Genomic DNA, 18,475 nt, shown 5'->3' with positions numbered 1-18,475 from the left:
AGCTCTTCACTTGTCATCAAAGTATCTCCTTCTAGGGTTGTATTCATCCTTCCTCCATTTCTTTCCTTCAGTTTCTCAAGTCAAGGACTTGAAATTCTCAGGGCTTCTGCATCATTCAGTTACCAACATTTTCCTTGGGAGATGAGCTCTATCTGGTTCATCTGGAGGATGAACAAGCTCTCCTAACCCCATTTTGAATAATTAATAATTTCTTATCCCTCTTGCAGATCCAGGATTGCAGAGCTTCCTAAACTTTATCCAAAATACAAACAGCTTCACCAATATTTCCATGTCTAAAAAGTGAATGGCTTACCCATCTGAGCATGGGTTTTATCACTGTAACTATTTCAGAGCTGTTCTCACCACACAGTCTTCGAGAAAGCTTGCAGGATCTATTTGTGTTTCAATAATGCSAGATATCCAGCTCTGTTTTGATAAACAGCTAATGATGGAGGTGTTAAGCTGAAATGATTTCCAAAAGACCAGTTGATCCTTTGTGTCTGTCACCAGATCTCAACATCTCTGCAAGTACCATTTAATCTGACTGATTTAACATGATTTTAGGGCTGGTTGGTGCCCCAAAACACTCAGGAAAGCGAGTGAGCCAGTATTACACCTTTCAGGGACAAACTTAAGCTCAGCCTACAGGTGCAGGCTTGAAAAAAGCATGTCTGGAAGTGCATGGAGTTCTCAGCAACACAACAAAAGGGATCAAAGGTGATGAGTAAGTACTTGCTGTATCAGAGCCGTTGATAATTGCACCATAGGGAGCGCTGCATCCTTTTGGTGAATCTGAGAACAGAATCAGAACAGAGAGACAGACTGGAAGTGAAAATCGCACAGTGGAGGTTTCTTTGGGCAGAGTCCTGGACCTGAAGAGAATGTGGCAGAGGCAGCATGATGACCTTCTTTAGAAGAAGGACTTACAAACTTACTGTGTRTTTGAACTCTAGGCATATACCACATGCTTGTCTCTTCTGGGAGTACAGCATAATTTTCTTCAGTTCTAGCTGCCTGTCTGYTGGAAAGAGGACCTTAGGAAGGTCCCACTAAACTCCTTTAAAAGCACCATCTTCTGTTTGAGCTGTAAAGAGGGAGCTATTAAAAACACATTCTGAGGAAGACTTTGCTGGAAAGTGGATGAYATGCGTAATTAAAACAGAAGTCCTTCTGAGTAATTCTGAAATCTTGAACTGCAAKACAGGGGTCCMGACATCATTAATTAACAGCTGTATGGTGTTGATATCTGCCCGATGACCTGGTGCCTCTTTTCCTCTTGCTCTTAAAAAGTCTTGAATTGTGAAATTTGAAATGGATGCAGGCCATATGAATATAGTTATTTTCACTTCAGGTCTTGSCTTTTAGATATTTGATAAGTTCTGAATTCCCTRTATGATGTGTACACCAATGAAGAGATTTTATATCAGCACTGCTAAGGCATGCTTTCCCTAGAAAATGGTARAAACAGTGCTAAATTTAAGTTATCTCAAACCATCTCATCACTACTGAAAGTGTTACCCTTCAATCAGAGATGTGSKTTTTTTGTTGYTGYTGTTGGTTTTATTTTTGTCTTTAAACTACTATGAATATGTGAGGGGTTACTTTTTTAGGAGGTTGCCAAATAAAACATTTTACTGAAACAATATGCCAAAAGCCATTATGTATCTGATCCATATAAAGTGAGATCAACCATAAACATATTTTTATGTCAAAGAAAGAGCAAAATTTTATTTGAGATGGGTACTATAAAAATATTTAAACTTCCATCAAACACAAAAAAAGGTTGTGATTGTTTATGAGAGTTGGGAGAAAGAATTTCACCTTCATTCCTTTATAAACCATGTGGCCTCAGGCCACTTGGAATTTTTAATGATAAACACATTATGAGAGGGAGGAAGAGTATGTGTCCTGGTGGATTTGTGTGAGTTCATAATGGGAATCTAAAAATACAGTGCAGGAAAGAACAAACAGGAATTTGTGATGCCCTGAAACTCGTGAGTTCTGCTAAAGAAAGCAGCAGAAATAAAGTCAAGCATTTGCTCCTTTGGAAAATGTCCCCAAGATGCCATCATTTTTTTTTGTGAGCCTCATGTTGCTTTCCTGGGAACTTCCTCACTGATGTTGAGAACAAGGGAAGAAAAATATCAGCAAACAGATTGCAGAGTGAGCAAGTACACAAGAAGACAGAATGTCTCTCTAGGGGATAAAAAAGCCTCCTTTGTTTACAAAGCACTTTTCTTTTGCTTCTGAGCCTCTATTTGGTCTTGGAGGAGAAACACATCCCGAGAACAGTGCCTGAAGTCATGGAAAACACAAAGTCCAGCATCACAACGGCAAAAATTGCCAAGTTCAAGGTACAATATATTGATACCAGGTGCTTGATCTGAGATGCAAACTCGGCTGAGAGTACTTGGTTGCAARTACTGTAAACAAAAGTATGGAGGCATCCCTGCACTGAGCTCATGCAGGGGGGTTTGTGAGCTCTTAGTCTTTCTYATGCTTGAGGCAGGAGGTTGTAGGGAAGAAATATCCATAGTTCTTTTCCATGCTTTCCTTACGACATGTCTTAAACCATGCAAGAAGCCATCCCCGGGTCCTGTGAGGGCTCTACAGAGAGACCCAGCCCTTTTTGCTCAGAGATTGCAGATTCATGCCCAGTAGTTTGGTGTCTAACAGACAAATTTGCCTCTCATTTCCACCGGAGCCAATGTTTTGGATTCAGTGTCTTTGGATTCAGTCTTTATGGAGAGCCTTGAGCAATTTTTCAGAAGGGAAGGTTTTGACATTCTGGGGTTTCACGCAGAGCTGTAAGATTTCTCCACCASCTGCTGTAAGAATAGTTGGGGTGCCTGCTTGTTCACATGAATACCTCTTACCTGGCAGCCCAAACCCCCATGCCCTTTTACTGTCCTGCCTCTGTCATCCTGCTTCTTGTCCTGGGATGCTAATTCCTCATTTCTGCCTGGACATGCTGCAGCACTCGTGTGGCTGCTTCAAGAAGGCACTGCATTCTTTCTCCTCTCACACCAGGTTTCCTGTGGCAATTCAAACCTCATTTAACAGGACCTGGAAAACAGGTTACAAGTAAAATTAGCATTAGACATAATCCAAGCCTACTCTCAGCAGAAATTCTTCCTGGCTTCTTTGATGTGTCTCACCCAGAGACCCTAAGGCATCTTTTAGCATTGTATGGTGTCCTAGGGTAGCTGAGTATTTGTATTCCTATCATCTGCCTATGTTAGAGGAAAGATAAACAACCCTTCTGTAACTATTGTTGGAACYTGGGAGTGCTYGCCCCCCATTAAAWTAGTTCAAACCACGACATATAGTCAAAGTGTCAGGGTCATTACAGTTTTCTTCTTTTGCTACACAGGCCAACTGGAGCTACTAAAACATTCCTATTATTTTATAGATAACTGTTGAACATATATTCTGTACAATTCTCAGTTGGTTTTGCCGGCTTTCTACAGACCACACAAGATGTTATTAACTGGAGAATAGGTTGTGTTACTTCTCCGTGTTACAAGTTTATTAATGATGACTGAGATGAGGTCCCTTCTGGGATGGTTACTTRCCTTTTCCACAATAGTTGACACAGCACAAATTGTTTTAGGATCGAAAGAGATAAGTTGAAACTGCTGAGGGACTGAAGCATGATTGTAATTACATAAAGCAGAACAATCCACRAATGTAAACAAACATCCAGGCTGCCAAGCCTCCTTTTCTAAAAATTTGGAATAAACTCATTTAGTGTCTCATATATGACTCAAATGTTTACAGATCTAATGTTGTATACCAAGGATTTGGAGCAAAGCCTGAAGAAAACAGCTACACAATACACAATTCATTTTATAGATGGAGCTGCCACTTATTTTTATGAGAACATATGGTGAATATTTACAGAACAAATCTATGCAATTCAATTTCACCTCCAATATGCATATTTTCCAGTGAGTGGCTTAAGGCCAAACGGGATAACACCTCTTGTGGGATCCCCCACACCACTCTCAATTGATTCAAGACAAGAAATTTAATGGGGCCTGCCACTCATTTGTGGATTCTGTAATTTGAATGCTTTCTCAGACATTAACCCCCATGGGTCTAAGCATTCTCCTCTYTCTGGTACACAGGGGAAAGGATCTATGATAGTTGGATGCATTATTTTGGATATGATGGTAATTTATGGGTTYGATATTCTCAGCTCATGTAGTCTCTGTGACACCTTAATATTTTAAAAATCTCTTATTTTACCGCAGGAAACTGATAACATATTGACTCCTAGCTAGTAGTAACAAAAGTGGAAAATTTTTGTTTTTAACACTATTTTCCCTTGTAATTCTGTCTAGTGCTCTTGATTTGGAACCACAGTGCTGTTACAGGATATATATGAGAAAGGTGAAAACCCTTTCTTGGWAAAGCTGCTTGCAAGACCAGGATTGCCATTTACCACTGCTTAAGAGGTTTAGAACTGATACTGCTCTTCAAAGCGTTTTCTCAATTTTGCTTGATGGCAAGAATAGTTTGAACTATTACTTTTCCCCAGTGGAAGTTAAAGTTCATGCTCTATTTAATATAAAAATGGGAAAATTTTGTCCCTGACAGAAAAYCTTCCATCCCCAAGGCAGCAAATATTTATTGTTCTAATGGCCCAACCATAGAAAAACTGTTGCTGTCACAGTGTATTATCATGTATCCTTATAATTTTCTTCATTTTTTTGCCAGCTGTAATATAACATGACTGACATACTGCACAGCTCTTAGACTTTGAGCAGTGTAGGAGACAGGAACAAGAAGCCTTACAAGTTGGAAAAGTTGATTATGACTCTGAAACATGTCTCAGMAAAATCTAACATTTTAAGTTTGATGAGAATCAGGGGAAGAATTGTACCYCTGGGCATATTTTGAAATGGAGTGGAAGAGAAGAGACCCTTGGGCAATCTCTGCTCTCTGTCTGTCAGGGTGGCTGTCACGGCTCTGGTCTCTGTGCCCTCATTTCCCCTTGCACAGGGAGTACAGAAATGGCACTGACTTGAAGAATCTGAGTTGGACTTTCTGCCTCAGTCACTTTGGTGATTCTCCTTGCAACTAGCAGAGTAATTTCTGCAAAGAATTTAATCCATGGGGTATTTTACATGGATGTAAATGTCTTCAGAAACTGCCAGGAGGATCAAGTCTTTGGAATGTATTTTTTGGCCAAAGTTTTAAAATCAGTAAAAATGTCTGGCATGAGCCAGGGTCTTGGTTTGGATCTGAAACATTTGTGTTCTGGCAAAGAATGAAATAGGGCAACAACTGAAACTTTGGCTGGAAATAAGAAACTGGCTAGAATAACAGTCATTGATCTTTAGCCAGAATGTGAGAGATGGACACACCTGTGGTTTCTGGGAGGAAAAACAGGTGCAGGTGGAGTTATCTGCTAAGTTCTTGGCTTTATCAGCTGTCTGAACAGCCTGTGAAGGCAAAACTAGTCCAACATCATCGTAATCCCTGTGCTGCTCATGCACCCACACAGAGGATGGCTCAATTTATTTTTTACTTGGATATTTCGCAGAGCTTACGTAGTCTTTGTTCTTTTCAAGAGCAATGTAAAATGGAGTACGACACCGTTGATGAGTGGTTTGGGTGCAAATCTCGAAGGCACTGTGAAATGCCATCCTTCAGTCCCAGCAGCACATCCTTTGTGTCTACCCTTCCACTGCTGCTCGTCAGGACCAGGAAGGGGGTTCTGTTTCTGGGCTCTGGCACAGGGATGGATTCGCTGCAAAAGCCACAGAGCTGTAAATGCTGCCAGCTGGGGGCTCAGCGGGAGCCAATTTCYTTGGACTCTGCACATTGCCAGGGTGTGATCCCATATCCTCTTCCTCGCTAAATCCCTTGGGTTCTTTATGGACTTGGGGAATGGAGAATCAGGGCCCAAGACCAGGGRAGAAAGGAAGCTGACTTCTGTGAAAAAATTACAGGATTACCAATACTTGTAGAGCCTAAGCAGAGTAACTGGCCAAAGATAGTGAATCACATGAGGAAAGGAGACGCAATCTATAAAGATCCATGTCTGTTTTGATTTCTGTCTATAATTTCCATGTTTAAGACTTCAATGAAGAATCATGAAGAAACATGAGGGTGACAATGAGAGGACTGAGGCCAAATTGATTATTAATAAACAGAATAAAATCATGTATAATGATGAACAATGCTCTAAACCCACCATCTTTCTGCCCTTCTCAAATTGTAGGGCAGAAAATAGGCTCCTCTTGTTGATGCTAAAGGAGAATAAGGTTGCAATGCTGTAGCTGATTGGCCATAAACACACCAGAATTATTTATAAAGCTTGGTCTTTTAAAATTAAAGTTGTGCCCTGGCTTTACTGAGAATGTGTGRAGGAATAATTTGATGCTGCTAGCAACAAACTCCCCTCATTTCTGAGAACAGCACTGGATTTCCAAGAACTGTTTTGCCACATTTCCCTGTAGAGGAATCCAGTGTCCAGACATTTAATGCTGGAGTGGTTTCACAGTACTCAGCAGACAACAGGTACTACATAAATCCTCTTCTTGCATGCCAGGCCCTGATGTGCTGAGTAAGGATGGGGCTGGGAAGAAGGAGGGCTCTGCAGGTACTGAGGGGTCTTTCAGCAGCACAATAAAAGCCTGTCCCAGCTGCTTTGCTAGGCTGGTTCCCACCACAAAAGGATACACACAAAGCCTAGTGCTATCCACGGAGCTAAAAGTGACATTAAACAAAGCTGACCTTTTTCTTTTGTTCCTTCTTTTTGCTTTAAACTCTAGTCTAGTCCTACTCTCAGTGCAGGAAGCATGAAGAAATAGTTCAAGGTGATAGTGGATTTCATTTTCCCAATCTGCAGCACCAAGCTTGCTGTACAAACAGCTCCACACAATGTCCTGCTGCTTGCCAAGTTGGCCTTTASATGTGCTGAGTGGTGGCAGGAGGCCAGCACCACCTTTGAGACTGATGTCACCGCCAGTCTGCGACATGCCTGCAAGCAATGTATTTCATAAGGATCCATGCTCCTCATTCACCACTGAGACYAGTTCTTATTTGTGTTTAAATCCCTCTATATGGCAGAGTGCCACCTGCAACTCCCAGGAAATCCTCAAAGATGCCGGCTTGAACTGAATGGTATTTTCCATGATRGTCAAGGCACATTTCCCGCTCTAAGTGCTAGGAAAACAGCAAAAATACAGTATTTATGATGTGCTGTTGTTTCGTGGTGTCTGTTTTGGGAAAAGCAGGAAACATAAATGGAGGCAGATCTGTGGCTACACCCATTCCAGCTGCCCTTCTTATCCTGCTTCACTCTTCCTTGTGTAGCACCCATGAAGCACAGCAGCTTGGTGGGAGGAAGGTTCTCTCCTCTGGCTCTTGTAGCTAGTGCTACGAGCGAGGTAGCAGTGGAAAGCCCATGGCAGGATCCTTGCAGCTGGAGCTGCTCCCTTCRTGGAGGGTGCCCAGCAGCACCCAAAGCTGGTCTCTGGGCAGTTTTGCCTTGACTGGGTGGTGCAGAACAGAGCAATCCAGGTCTAGAGTGGCTGGAAGTCCTGTGGCTGTAATGCTTTGTCTGCTCTTGCTGGTGAAACAGTATGAGACATGGCTCAGTAACTTCCTTAAGCAATTTATCAACTGAAATATTTGGCAATGCTCAGACACCAGCTCCATAACACCAGAGGATGCTCTCCTCCTGCAGGCTCACATTCTCTAGCCTGATGGCCCCTTCTTGCTTTGTGGAAAAACTCACAGGATCTGGAAACTTTTATTAAACCTTGCCATTGATCCAATGGCAAGGCAGCTTGGTGTAATTCAATGCAGCCTAGTAAGAATCAGGAAYGGGGTGATTTCCAAGCCCTGCTGCACCTCCTTAAATAAATTATTTAACATCTAAATGCCTCAGTTTCTCGGCTGGCAAAACAGAAACCATCACAGGAGAGCAAGGGAACTTCCATATGTTCCCAAGAAGCAAACAGCTGTGTAAGCATTGTCTGAGCTCATATACAAACTTAACAGGGAAGCCAATATCAAAATTCAGATAGGTAAATAGAAAATAGGCTGGCAGTCAGACAGTCCTGCTGGGTCCTTCACTCTGGCCCCTGGAATTTGGATGAACAGTTATAGTTTCTCAGTCTGCTGCCATTTATTTTCGCTGTGATGCTGCCTGACCCCTCCTGCTCAGACTTTCTGAGCTTTCTGGATTGGTAACATTTCCACTACTGGATTTTCCATTCAAGTTAAAAGAACAAATTCATCTTCACAGAGAGCACACACCTCTAGAAAAATGGGCAAGAGCATTCCTGTCTTCAGTCATGGGACACAGCCAACTAAAGGGCATCCAGCTTGCATTATRAGAATAACTAGAAGCTGATAATTTCTTGCATAGCACCGCTACCACATTAATGCATTTCCTGAATGGCTATGGATATTCCCCATTCAAAGAGGCCAAGTTCCAAAGAGCTCCCTGTAAATATGTTTCTCTCACTGCCAAAAACAGAGAGACAAAGAAATTCCTTTCTCCTGCCTCTACTTGCTCAAATTGAATTAGTACCACCATTCCTTCCCATACTAAGGAAATGGCTTCTCCTTCTCCAGGTTACTGCAGCAGAACAGACACTAATATAAAAACAAGTTCTCAGTAAAATGTAGTAATATAGTGAAAACTCCACGAAAGTGGTGAGAAATCCTGGTATGTGATAGCTTGTCACGCTCTTTACGTCCACATCACTAGGTACTATATATAGCAGCTACAGCTAGAACTCCTGTGAGACTCTAAATTTTCTGTAACCAGAATTTTTTTTCTGTGACCAGTCACACTGTCAACCAGTGGCTGGTTGTTTATGCTGCTAAAGATTCTGAACACCTTCCCAACAAAGCYGTGGTATATCCAGGAGAAGGCTGAGATGTGTCAGGGCAGCACCTCCTGGGGGCCCTCCTAAGCCCCAGTCTCCCCGTTCTTGTAGAGCAAACCCCAGCACTCCCTGCCCGAGGTATGAACCACGTTTGCTTTCAGCTCGYCCTCTCTGACAAACTCACATGGGCGTGTGTGTGCTTGTATGATTACGTATTTTTCAGTGTGCATGCATAATAAAAACYGTCTCCACTGCACACAGGTCTTTCCCGAGGGAGAAGATGAGCAAATAAATTATGAGACAGATGTTACTCATGCTGTTTATTAAACCACGGTATGGTAGCACTCAAATACTGAAGTGGTAAGAGTGGCAGGACCGAGTAGAAGGGGGAAWATTATTTTCATGTGTCTGTCTCTAGTAACCACTTTTTCAGAGGGGCTGAGCACACAAAACAGTTTTGATTTAATTTGGGACATAATGTTCCATTCCTGTTTCTCATTTGGAAAACACTGGGCTAACTGAGGGAAGCTCTGCCTCAAGTGATTCCTTCCCATACAATGCAGTTGTTCCAATCAGGTGGCCCTTGAGCTTTTCAAAACCTCCCAAATGAACATTAGTGCCTTTTTAATATTATTCTTATCTTGCTGCTAAAACCAATTGCCAGAAAATCATTCAGTAAGTTTAAATTCCAGTTTAAACTGAGATCCATGCCCATTCCCTCTGCTTTTTAATCTGTAAAGAATTGGGATGATTAATTGCTGTTTCTTATTGCTTTTGAATATACAGCTGAGGGCATAGGTGTTCCAGAGAAGGTTTTGCAAAACATCTGCTCTGTGAAAGCAGTGCCTGCCTGTTTTAAAGAGCCATTGTGCCATAGTTCTACAGAATTTGTCAGATGTTTTACATTTTTACAATCTGATGGCATGCTATAAACCATGTGTTTGGTGGGGAAGGATTTGCATGCTGTTTGATGTGTGTGCTAGCTCATGGCCTGCTGCTCCCTAAAGCAAAGGCTTGTTTGCATAAAACATGCATCAAAAGGAGGTTTGCTTACGTGGCAGCACACTCAGATGCCTGCTGGAAAAAGGGAACTCACCGTGATGGAGGTTGAAAGCCTAGATATGTATCTTTTGATAGCATCTGTATGCTTCATCTGATCACACTGATACTGAAAAGARCCCAAAACGTATCACAGTAAATGATTTGGAATTAAAAGAGAATACAACAACACCAGCCATGGTTTATATGCTATTCCCCAGACATTTCTTCAGCCACCATTTGCCTAGTCCCTCATTAGCACAGAAAAAAAATGCTAGATTTTAATCACAAAGACTTCCTAAGTAGATTAAGGGCCAATTTTCACTATCCATTTAACTTATCTGTGAAGCTCTATACTGTATTTCTCTTCTTAATCTGAGCCAAAYTTTTACACACAAATACTGTTTAAAAACAGTGGAGCAAATGCTGTGTGGTGATTCAGTTCCTCTGTTTCCAAAGACCAGGTTTACTGTGATCTGTGGTTAAAAGTTGTGGATGTTGTTATGGGATAAAAGACGGGCTGGGAAAGTCCATCTGGTCCAAAGAACATCTCCCCCACCCCACTGTGGAAAAGGCCACTTTATAAATGATGCAAGGTGTCTTTTATTAGGGGTCTGATGTTACTCCTGTATACAGACATATGCATTGCTAGATATAAAGAGATGAAAGACACTTTCTGTTTTAAAGATAGAAAGAGAYGGACAGACAGATCAATATTTATTTTTCCATCTTCCTTTAGGAGACTATTTTCAATATATACATTTAATTGTGTTATCATCTGTGATACATCAGCTGTCTATAAGTGGTCTTTAGCTGATGCACTTTTAGAAAGGTTTAATGCCCAGTGTGCTGCTTGATGTGCTTTATTTCTGTGTAGTAGCTGTGGAGGTGCTGCCTCTAGGCAGCTGGCAATGAACCTTCTGCATGTAAAACATTATTTTCTGTTTAAATGATTGTTTCTAGGCTGTAATTACTGTGTGTGCACTGCAATATGCACCAAGCCTAATCAGTTCATCTGTCAGTGTTGTCTGCTACCCTGACAAGAGACTAAAACCACTGCAGACCTGACCTTATAGATGTCAAGGTTTAAAAATTCCCTGCTGCTTCTTCAGATCGGCTGTTTCTTCTGCAAGATCAATGCAGGCTTCAGAAAAATGTGCGTGGATTTTTAAACCAGATTTTACTGAGTGACCTGACTCCCACAGAAAGAAGTATTTCCACATATCCAAAGCTTTTTGGTATGTAGGTCACAGTCAATTTAGTTAACTTGCTAAGTAGCTCAAATGATAATTTAATTTTGGTGTAGGGTGGCGTGGCATTTTTTTCCTTCCATTSAGGTCAGGAGTGGCCTCAGGTAACACTGGGCCAGTTCCTTACTCCATGCCCCATCCTGGCTCCATCTGAGTTTCAGAGTTGCCTCTGTCTAACCTGAAGAACCAGCACCAGAAGAATATTCCGTGCTTGCACTGGGATGATTTCAGGGTAACTAACTCCAGTGGGACAAACCCAAAACCCTGGCAGTGGGACTGGCTAAAGAAAGCAGTTCTGGTTCTGGGAGCTGGCAGGGGCTGAGCWGTGCTCATGGGACAGAGTCCACAGCCAGTGGAGGCTCTCCCAGTTCTTCACGAGGGATTGATGTTGGTCARGGGGCTGCTGGTCACCTAACCCAGACCTGCTGACCAAGAGTTCAGGCAGACTCTTCCAAGTGGGAAAAGGTTTCTTCTAAATTATTTAGCTCCACGCTWGGAAGATGCACAAATTATTTGCTGAGTAGAAGTAACCCACGTACCTGAGGAGGTGTTATCCCATAGTGCTGCAGTTTCTGAATAAATAATTTTGCTCCTGTTCTTGATGTGAAAAAAGTTGCATAATTCTCCACTGTGTGTCACTGCGTTCTTCAGCACTCATGGCGTGGCAARTCAGTCTGTCCTGCTGAAGAATCCAGGGCTTTTTGGGAAAAGCACAGCACAACACAGCTCATCAGCTCGGGTTTCCCTGTCACTCAAACGTGGACTGCTGCTGAGAAGTGCTGTCGGTGTCATAGACAGGCAAGGTCTGTCACTTTGCGTGTCCTCCCACAAAAGTGACAGTGCTCAAGCTCTGCTAAAGCCAAGGCACAGGTCTGCTCCCCAGGAAATCAGAATGATTAACCCCTGGTTTCCAGGGGCTCTGTCTTTCCCAACTTCTTATTGCTGTTTTCTTTCCAACTATTTCATGGTCCTATTTCTTTATTTAAAAAAAAAATTGTTTATTATGAGTACACATCAGAACCTACTTGTAATACATCTAAGATGCCTGTGCAACATGTTTGACTTACATTTTTACCTGTATATAGTGAAGCAGTGRTGTTGTCAGAAGCATCACAGACTGAGGGGAATGCAGACAATTTGTGAAGCCAGAGCTTTGTTTTTYGTCTGAGATGTGATTTCCATGACAAACCACAAGTCTTTGGTTTTGTCATGGAAATAGCTGTGACAAAATCATGGCCTTTATTGTTCTTCCTCTCATTCATATATGCAAAGTGGATTTTTTTTTTTTGGTCCTGCCAGTGCAGTGTGCAGAAAATCCAAAGAGGCACAACACAATACATGTCTTCTCTCAGACAACATCAGGAATCAAGGCTGTATTTTAAAAACAAATGTGCTGAAGCTGTAGTCAGGGATTTGTGACAAAAGTCCCCCAAATACCTTTAGTTACTTAAGTCTCCTCCCGAAACAGAAAATCAATGAGATTTATGTTCTAAATTGCTAAGCACTTAACATTGCAATATTAATAGCTAAAATGTATGGACTGTTCCTCTCCTATGTAAAAGTGGGAACTTTTTCAACATCAGAATGATGCCCTATTCCATTATGGCAGGGTTTAATATTTTTGAGTCAGGTTGGTTCCAACCAACTCAGAAAGAGTGCCTGCTGAGCAAAGCCTGTGGGATGAGCCTGTCCATTTGCACTCAGCTCTCTCCTCTGCAGACTAATCCAGAGGGATTACAGTGGGAGCGAGGAGCAGGAGGAGGATTAAGAGAGTACCTGAGTCCATGACGTTTTTGTGTGTAAACATATTTTAAAGTCTTACTGCAGAAATTAAAAAATCCAATTACTGTATATAAAAAAATTCCAGTCTCCAAACAARCATCCTAGGGATTTAAAAGGACAAAACAAAATTTCCTATTTGCTATTGTTGGCATTTAACAGGATTCACATTTCATAGCCTAAMAGCACTCTTCCCTTTTAGTGCAGTATCTGCTTACATTGCTCAGCCAGGCTTGTTGCCATCAAGAGACAAATATAAAACTAAATATCCAAACCACCTTCTCTCTTCTCCTCATTCAGATATCCATCTACTTGCAGCTGCCGAGTACACGGACTTTTTTTTTCTATGACCTTCTCTCCTCACATTTCTGTCTACCACCCTGGCTGCCCTGCCCTGTCCCCAGAAAGGGAACATTCTGCCACCCATCCCTTYAGCTCCTGCAGCTCTAACCTGCAGGTGATGGCTGTCAAACCAGGGACTTTGCTGACAAATCCAAGACTTCTGAGGAGCTACTTTGGGCCTGTCCAGGCCCAGCCCCACATTTGCCTCTAGAGTGTTGCTCCATGTGAAGCATCACTTTTCTTCAGGATGAGAGGCTGCACTGACTTTGCTGAGCTGAGCAGCCCATTGATCCCTCCCTCGCTGGTGAAACCTGCCCAAATCACCAAGTGCTCTCACCATTTCTCACTTTTTTTTTTTCCTTTATTTTTTTTCTCAGAGGACACCAAGGCCTTCAGAAAGTGTTTGTACACCAAAAAGAAAAAAAAAAAAAAGATTGAATAATGAGAGGAGTCCTAAATTTCCTCTGATAGGGAATAAAGGTGGTTTTTAACAAAGAAGGTTAGACTTTTATTCTAGAAACATCTACAGCAAGGCAGTACCATCTCTCACCCAAACCTGAAGCAGAATGTCTCATACTCCTACATGATGGATAACAGGATGATAACAGGGAAGGGAAGCAGCCTTTGCTCAAAGCTATTAAGCCTCTCTGAAAAGTGGGCTGGACTGTGTGGAGACTGAAGACTTTAGCTGTCATTTTGTATGAAAATTATATGTATTCAGCAGCTTAACAATACTCTATCAGGTTGCAATGATTTACATAAGAGGAAGTCAAAACTGGGGAACAGAGAGAGAGAGAAATGGGGTACCTTCAAAGGGACCATGGAGGAGCTTGGAATGTCAGATGCTTGGGAAAGGAAGGGAAAATGCATGCCTTGGGGCCCTGTATGGTCCTGGAGATTTCCATGTGCAGAGTGAGATGTGAAGGGCAGCAGGGAAGGATGGTCCAAGCCTGCTCGTTTTCCAGGCACTGAGGCACAAGACAGGGGTGGTGCTGCCATTTTCCTATTTTGGGTATTTCCTTGTGAGCTTGGGTTGGTGATTTAAGAGGCCATACACCATTACCACTGAGGTGTACCCACGTCTCYCTGGTGTGAAAAGGGCAGGGCAGTGTGCCATGGGAAGGGGACTGTGGAGAGGCAGAAGTATAATGGCAAAAGGGGTGACCTTTCCTCCTTGTGGTGTCCACATGGACACATCAGTGTTGTGACATGAGGGATACCCCATCACCCTGGGATGGCACAGCCACCCCAAAAGCTGCCTGGACCTGGAGGGATGCCACAGGCCACAGTCCTGCTCCTGCTCCCATCTGTATTGCAGGAGCAGGTGGCAGCCAAAGGCCACCCTCCCTGGCTCCACAGACCCCTGGGTGAAATCCAAAGCTTTCAGCCTTACCAAATGAAGCTGTGACAGATGCATTCACATCCCCTCACACTCACTTGTGTAGTAATCTGTGAGGCTTCTCCTGCCCTGATTATTCATGAGGCAATAATTCAGATACYCCACAGACACAGAGCTGCACACTTTCTAAAAATGCTTTTCATTTTCTCTCAGAAGATTTTAAAAGGACTTCAGATAGACTAGAGACTTGTCATTTGTTCTATGATTTATGTAAGTGATTATGGAGCATGATGGAATGATGTCACCAGCAGCTATATTGGAAAAGCCCTGATGTTTCCAAAGAGTCGGTAGAAACACGGGATATTTCTCGATGTCACTGTATTCACTAATTAGACTAGAAAGAAGATTATGTTTAATTAATGTCATTCTTTTTAAGATTGCCCACAGAATTGCTATTTGTGCTTAAACTTCTCCTTCTTGCTATTGCTTGSTCTCTCGCTTTTGTTTCAGTGATTCCTGCTGTTTCAGAAGCGCTTCACCTGTCGAGATACAGGCAGCTGCTTATCCTCACAGATCTTCAGGATGGCCCTCAGCTATTTCTGCAAACTGGTGTATCCTTGACTTGAAAGACAAATACCATCTCCTGGTATCAAAGTGACAGATTACTGGACTGAATTTTCTGGTGCATCATTAAAAAAAAAATTACAGATGTCACAAGGAGCAGAACATCATCTTTACTTGCCCATTGTCAGTATTGCTCCTTCATTTGCAACTTCAAATTACTTCATCTAGGAGAAACAGATTTTAAGGAAGCAACAACCTCCCCCTTAGCCCCGCAAAGCTACTGCCAGGAATTTTTAAAAGCAAAAAAGGATTTTTCAGTTGTGGCTCAGTCTTTTGAAATAACCATTGTGACTYTTGAGGTTAACCTTCAAAAACACCKCTTRCACATGCTCCTCCTTCCACTCCCAAACTGACATCAGTATGACAATTCAGCAGTGCTGAATAAGATGGTTTTCAAGCCAGCAGGATGGCCACCCTGGACAATTTTAGACATTTAGAACTGGGGATTATCCTTAACTTGTGCAAAGGACTAGCAGTGAGGCTTTGAGACCGCTGGGAAGGCAGCAATCACTAATGTGACTATGGCTGCTCTGCACTGGCACTGGGCACACTTTGCTCTGGCTGTGGCACCAGAGCCATTAAAGAACAGTGCTGTCCAGTCACTGCCCATCCTGGTAAGAGGGCATTTCTGTAATGATGACCCACAGGTGGACATTTTGACCACAGCCCTACCTGAACTGGGGGAAATCAGACCTCAGTTGACTGCTATTTGGGAGATAGGGAATTGGYTCTTATCCAAAAGCTGAATTAAACTTCCTAGAAAGCTGGCTGTGACACAGTAGGACGGGATGTGAAGGGCTTATTTCTTGACAGAGCTAACCAGGAAGGCTTCTAGGGAGCCCAGATGGCTCTTCAACAAATGAGCCTCAGAAAACCTCAGTAAAGGAAATAAAATGGGAATGAGCTGGTTCAGCAATGGGATAACTCGTCAGGCCAGTTCTGGGGCTCCAGAGAAAGCATGTGGCCAAACAGATGGTCCCAGGCAAAGTAGCCTGAGAGGTTTCCACCTCTCAGAAGTGTGAATTCTTGGCTGCATTCACTTCTCATTGTTAGCCTTCCATTTTGTAAAAGTCCCAGTTTTATTGGTCTCTGTGTATAATGCAGATGGTACATAAGCTTTGATTAATACTGGACATGTCATATTTCTGGTGTTCTGTTTAGCTGGATGATTTTCACTCCCATGAGCAAGAAAACAACAAGCCATAGGGCCTCAGAGAAACTGAGAAGATGGGTCCTGTCTGTGTGAGCAGATGTTCTGTGGAGCTCAGGGAGGGAATTTAGAAACCTTCCCACAGTCTGATCCAGGGCTCACAGGAGTCCGTGGAGCACAGCATAATATTTAGTTTTGCTGTGATTTATTTCATATAAGGAAGCTTTTTGCTTCCCTTATGAATAAAGGAGGAGTTGGGGACTTTTATTTCCCCCAGTTAAATGAACCTGGGAAGTACCATCATAAAAAAAACATTATGAAGCACTCGAGCAGCTTGTAAATACTGAGGGTTTTATTTCCACTTCACATGGTCTCCAACAGACTTTTAAACAAGACCAGTTACAATTTAGGATGCCCAGAGATCTCAGTGGTTTTTCCAAAACGAAGGAARTTCTCAGTAAACGCTGTACATAGCCAGTTGAACTGCTAACAATAATTTAAAAACTCTTTTTTTTTGTATAGTCAATGCAAGAATACCAACGATAAAAGTACAGTACAGGTAAATTCACAACAATATTACAGTGAAACAGGTTGACTCACATTTATGTGATGGTACAGTAGCAGTATGTACATGCACTAAAGTGCGAGGACCCAGAGGCATGCAAGTCAAGTATTGTAGGTGTATTTTACAGCTAACTCTGTAAGACTTTCTGAGGCATTCTTTTCTTATTTTTTTTTACACATTTACTTGTGTTTACCTGTATTCCCCTCCATCTCAATTAATTACAAGTCTAGTGAACGAGCTTAATGGCTTTCTTCACTACTGAAAAAGTATCGCTTCAGACAGTTGAAGCAYCTTTAAGAACCTTACCTTTAAAAACCAATAACACTGACATCAAAATAGAATAAAATTAACTTAAGACCCTAGTTTTACATGAAATTAAAAAACAAATCCAACCCAAAATACCCAAAACCAAAATTAAAAACGTAACAGTGCAAATATAACCAAAGGCAGTCAGTATTTGGAGAGAGCGCGAGCACGCATTCAAATTCCCTTAAAACTTAATTTACATTTTATTTTAAATCTTACTTTATATCATTTTAACCCTTTTTTTTTTGTTTGTTTTTGTTAATATACTGTATGTAGAAAAGATGGAGACAAAAATAGTTTTCTCAGCTATGAAAAAAATTAAGTTATTCCAGGCACATAAACTGTTTCATTCTAGAAACACCTCTGTTTCCCAGGTCGGACATTCAGCAGCTGTGTCTGAGAACATTCTGTGACCTCTCTGAGCGCGCCTCCCTCCCTCCTTCGTGGCAGAGACGGCTGGCGGGCGACCTGGCCGAGGCGAGTGGTGGCCACCCCGTTCCAGTGTGGAGTCAGGCCGGCTCGCCTCCCTGGCTGGGGGTCTCTGCCAGCATCTCCTTGCTTCCACACTCCTCTGAGGAAGTCAGGTCTCCGGTGGACTGCGACTGTGAGGCAGTAGGGGAATGTGATGCCCATCGGGACGGTGGGCGCCGGTTCGCTGGTCTCTCTGGCCGGGAGAAGCAGGGTTGGAGGGACGGGGCTAGTGCAGAACAAGGCAGTTCCTTGGCAGCCAAGAGAGCAAAACAGCGGTTAGTGACTGGCGTTAGGGACCACCGGGGAGTGCAAAGAATTGAGAAAAAAACCCGTCAAACTAAAGCAAAATGCGTGGCGCGGAGCAGGGCAAAAGCGAGCGGCGAACGCCTGGCTGCGTGCGGGCTCCGTATGTGTCCATGATTCATGGAACAGGTAAGGAGACAATGAAACAAAGAGGGATGAGTTGGAGTAGTGACAAACTTCCATTTGCTATTTCTCCTCATGCTAGAAAGAGAACAGCTAAAAAGCACATTTACATCATAATTCAGGAAAATCCTCCATTCAACATGTTACTCTAAGTGCTGACCTGGCATAAAAAGGCCAGGTTTGGCATTTGCAAGAGGGGTGAAAAACCAACCACTGACTCCTTTTTGTCTGCTTCAGAATTCAGATTGACATGCAGGAGACTTCCTAGCACAGAATAATGACTACAGGGGTAGTTATGATCTCCAGCTGGGTTAAAGATGAGGCTTACGT

General features: G+C 42.6%; 1 protein-coding gene across 8 annotated transcripts in view; it reads right to left on the bottom strand.

Moving 5' to 3' along the window:
- Window positions 1-16,712: 16,712 nt before the first annotated feature.
- Window positions 16,713-18,475, bottom strand: part of MTCL1 (microtubule crosslinking factor 1) — a 102,116-nt gene continuing 100,353 nt past the window's right edge. For 7 of the 8 annotated variants that reach the window (XM_057368902.1, XM_057368903.1, XM_057368904.1 and 4 more), the window contains one exon: window positions 16,713-17,967. In XM_057368902.1, the coding sequence (XP_057224885.1) occupies window positions 17,758-17,967 (210 nt within the window). In that variant the 3' untranslated portion in view covers window positions 16,713-17,757. The remainder of the gene's footprint in view (window positions 17,968-18,475) is intronic. The other variant, XM_057368905.1, reaches the window with a different exon arrangement.

This window comes from Malurus melanocephalus, unplaced genomic scaffold (genome assembly GCF_030028575.1).
Source record: "Malurus melanocephalus ecotype Western Australia unplaced genomic scaffold, MMel_1.1 scaffold_99, whole genome shotgun sequence".
Taxonomy (NCBI): Eukaryota; Metazoa; Chordata; class Aves; order Passeriformes; family Maluridae; genus Malurus; species Malurus melanocephalus.
Note: the sequence above shows the minus strand (reverse complement) of the source record. Positions and strands in the feature narration are given on the sequence as shown.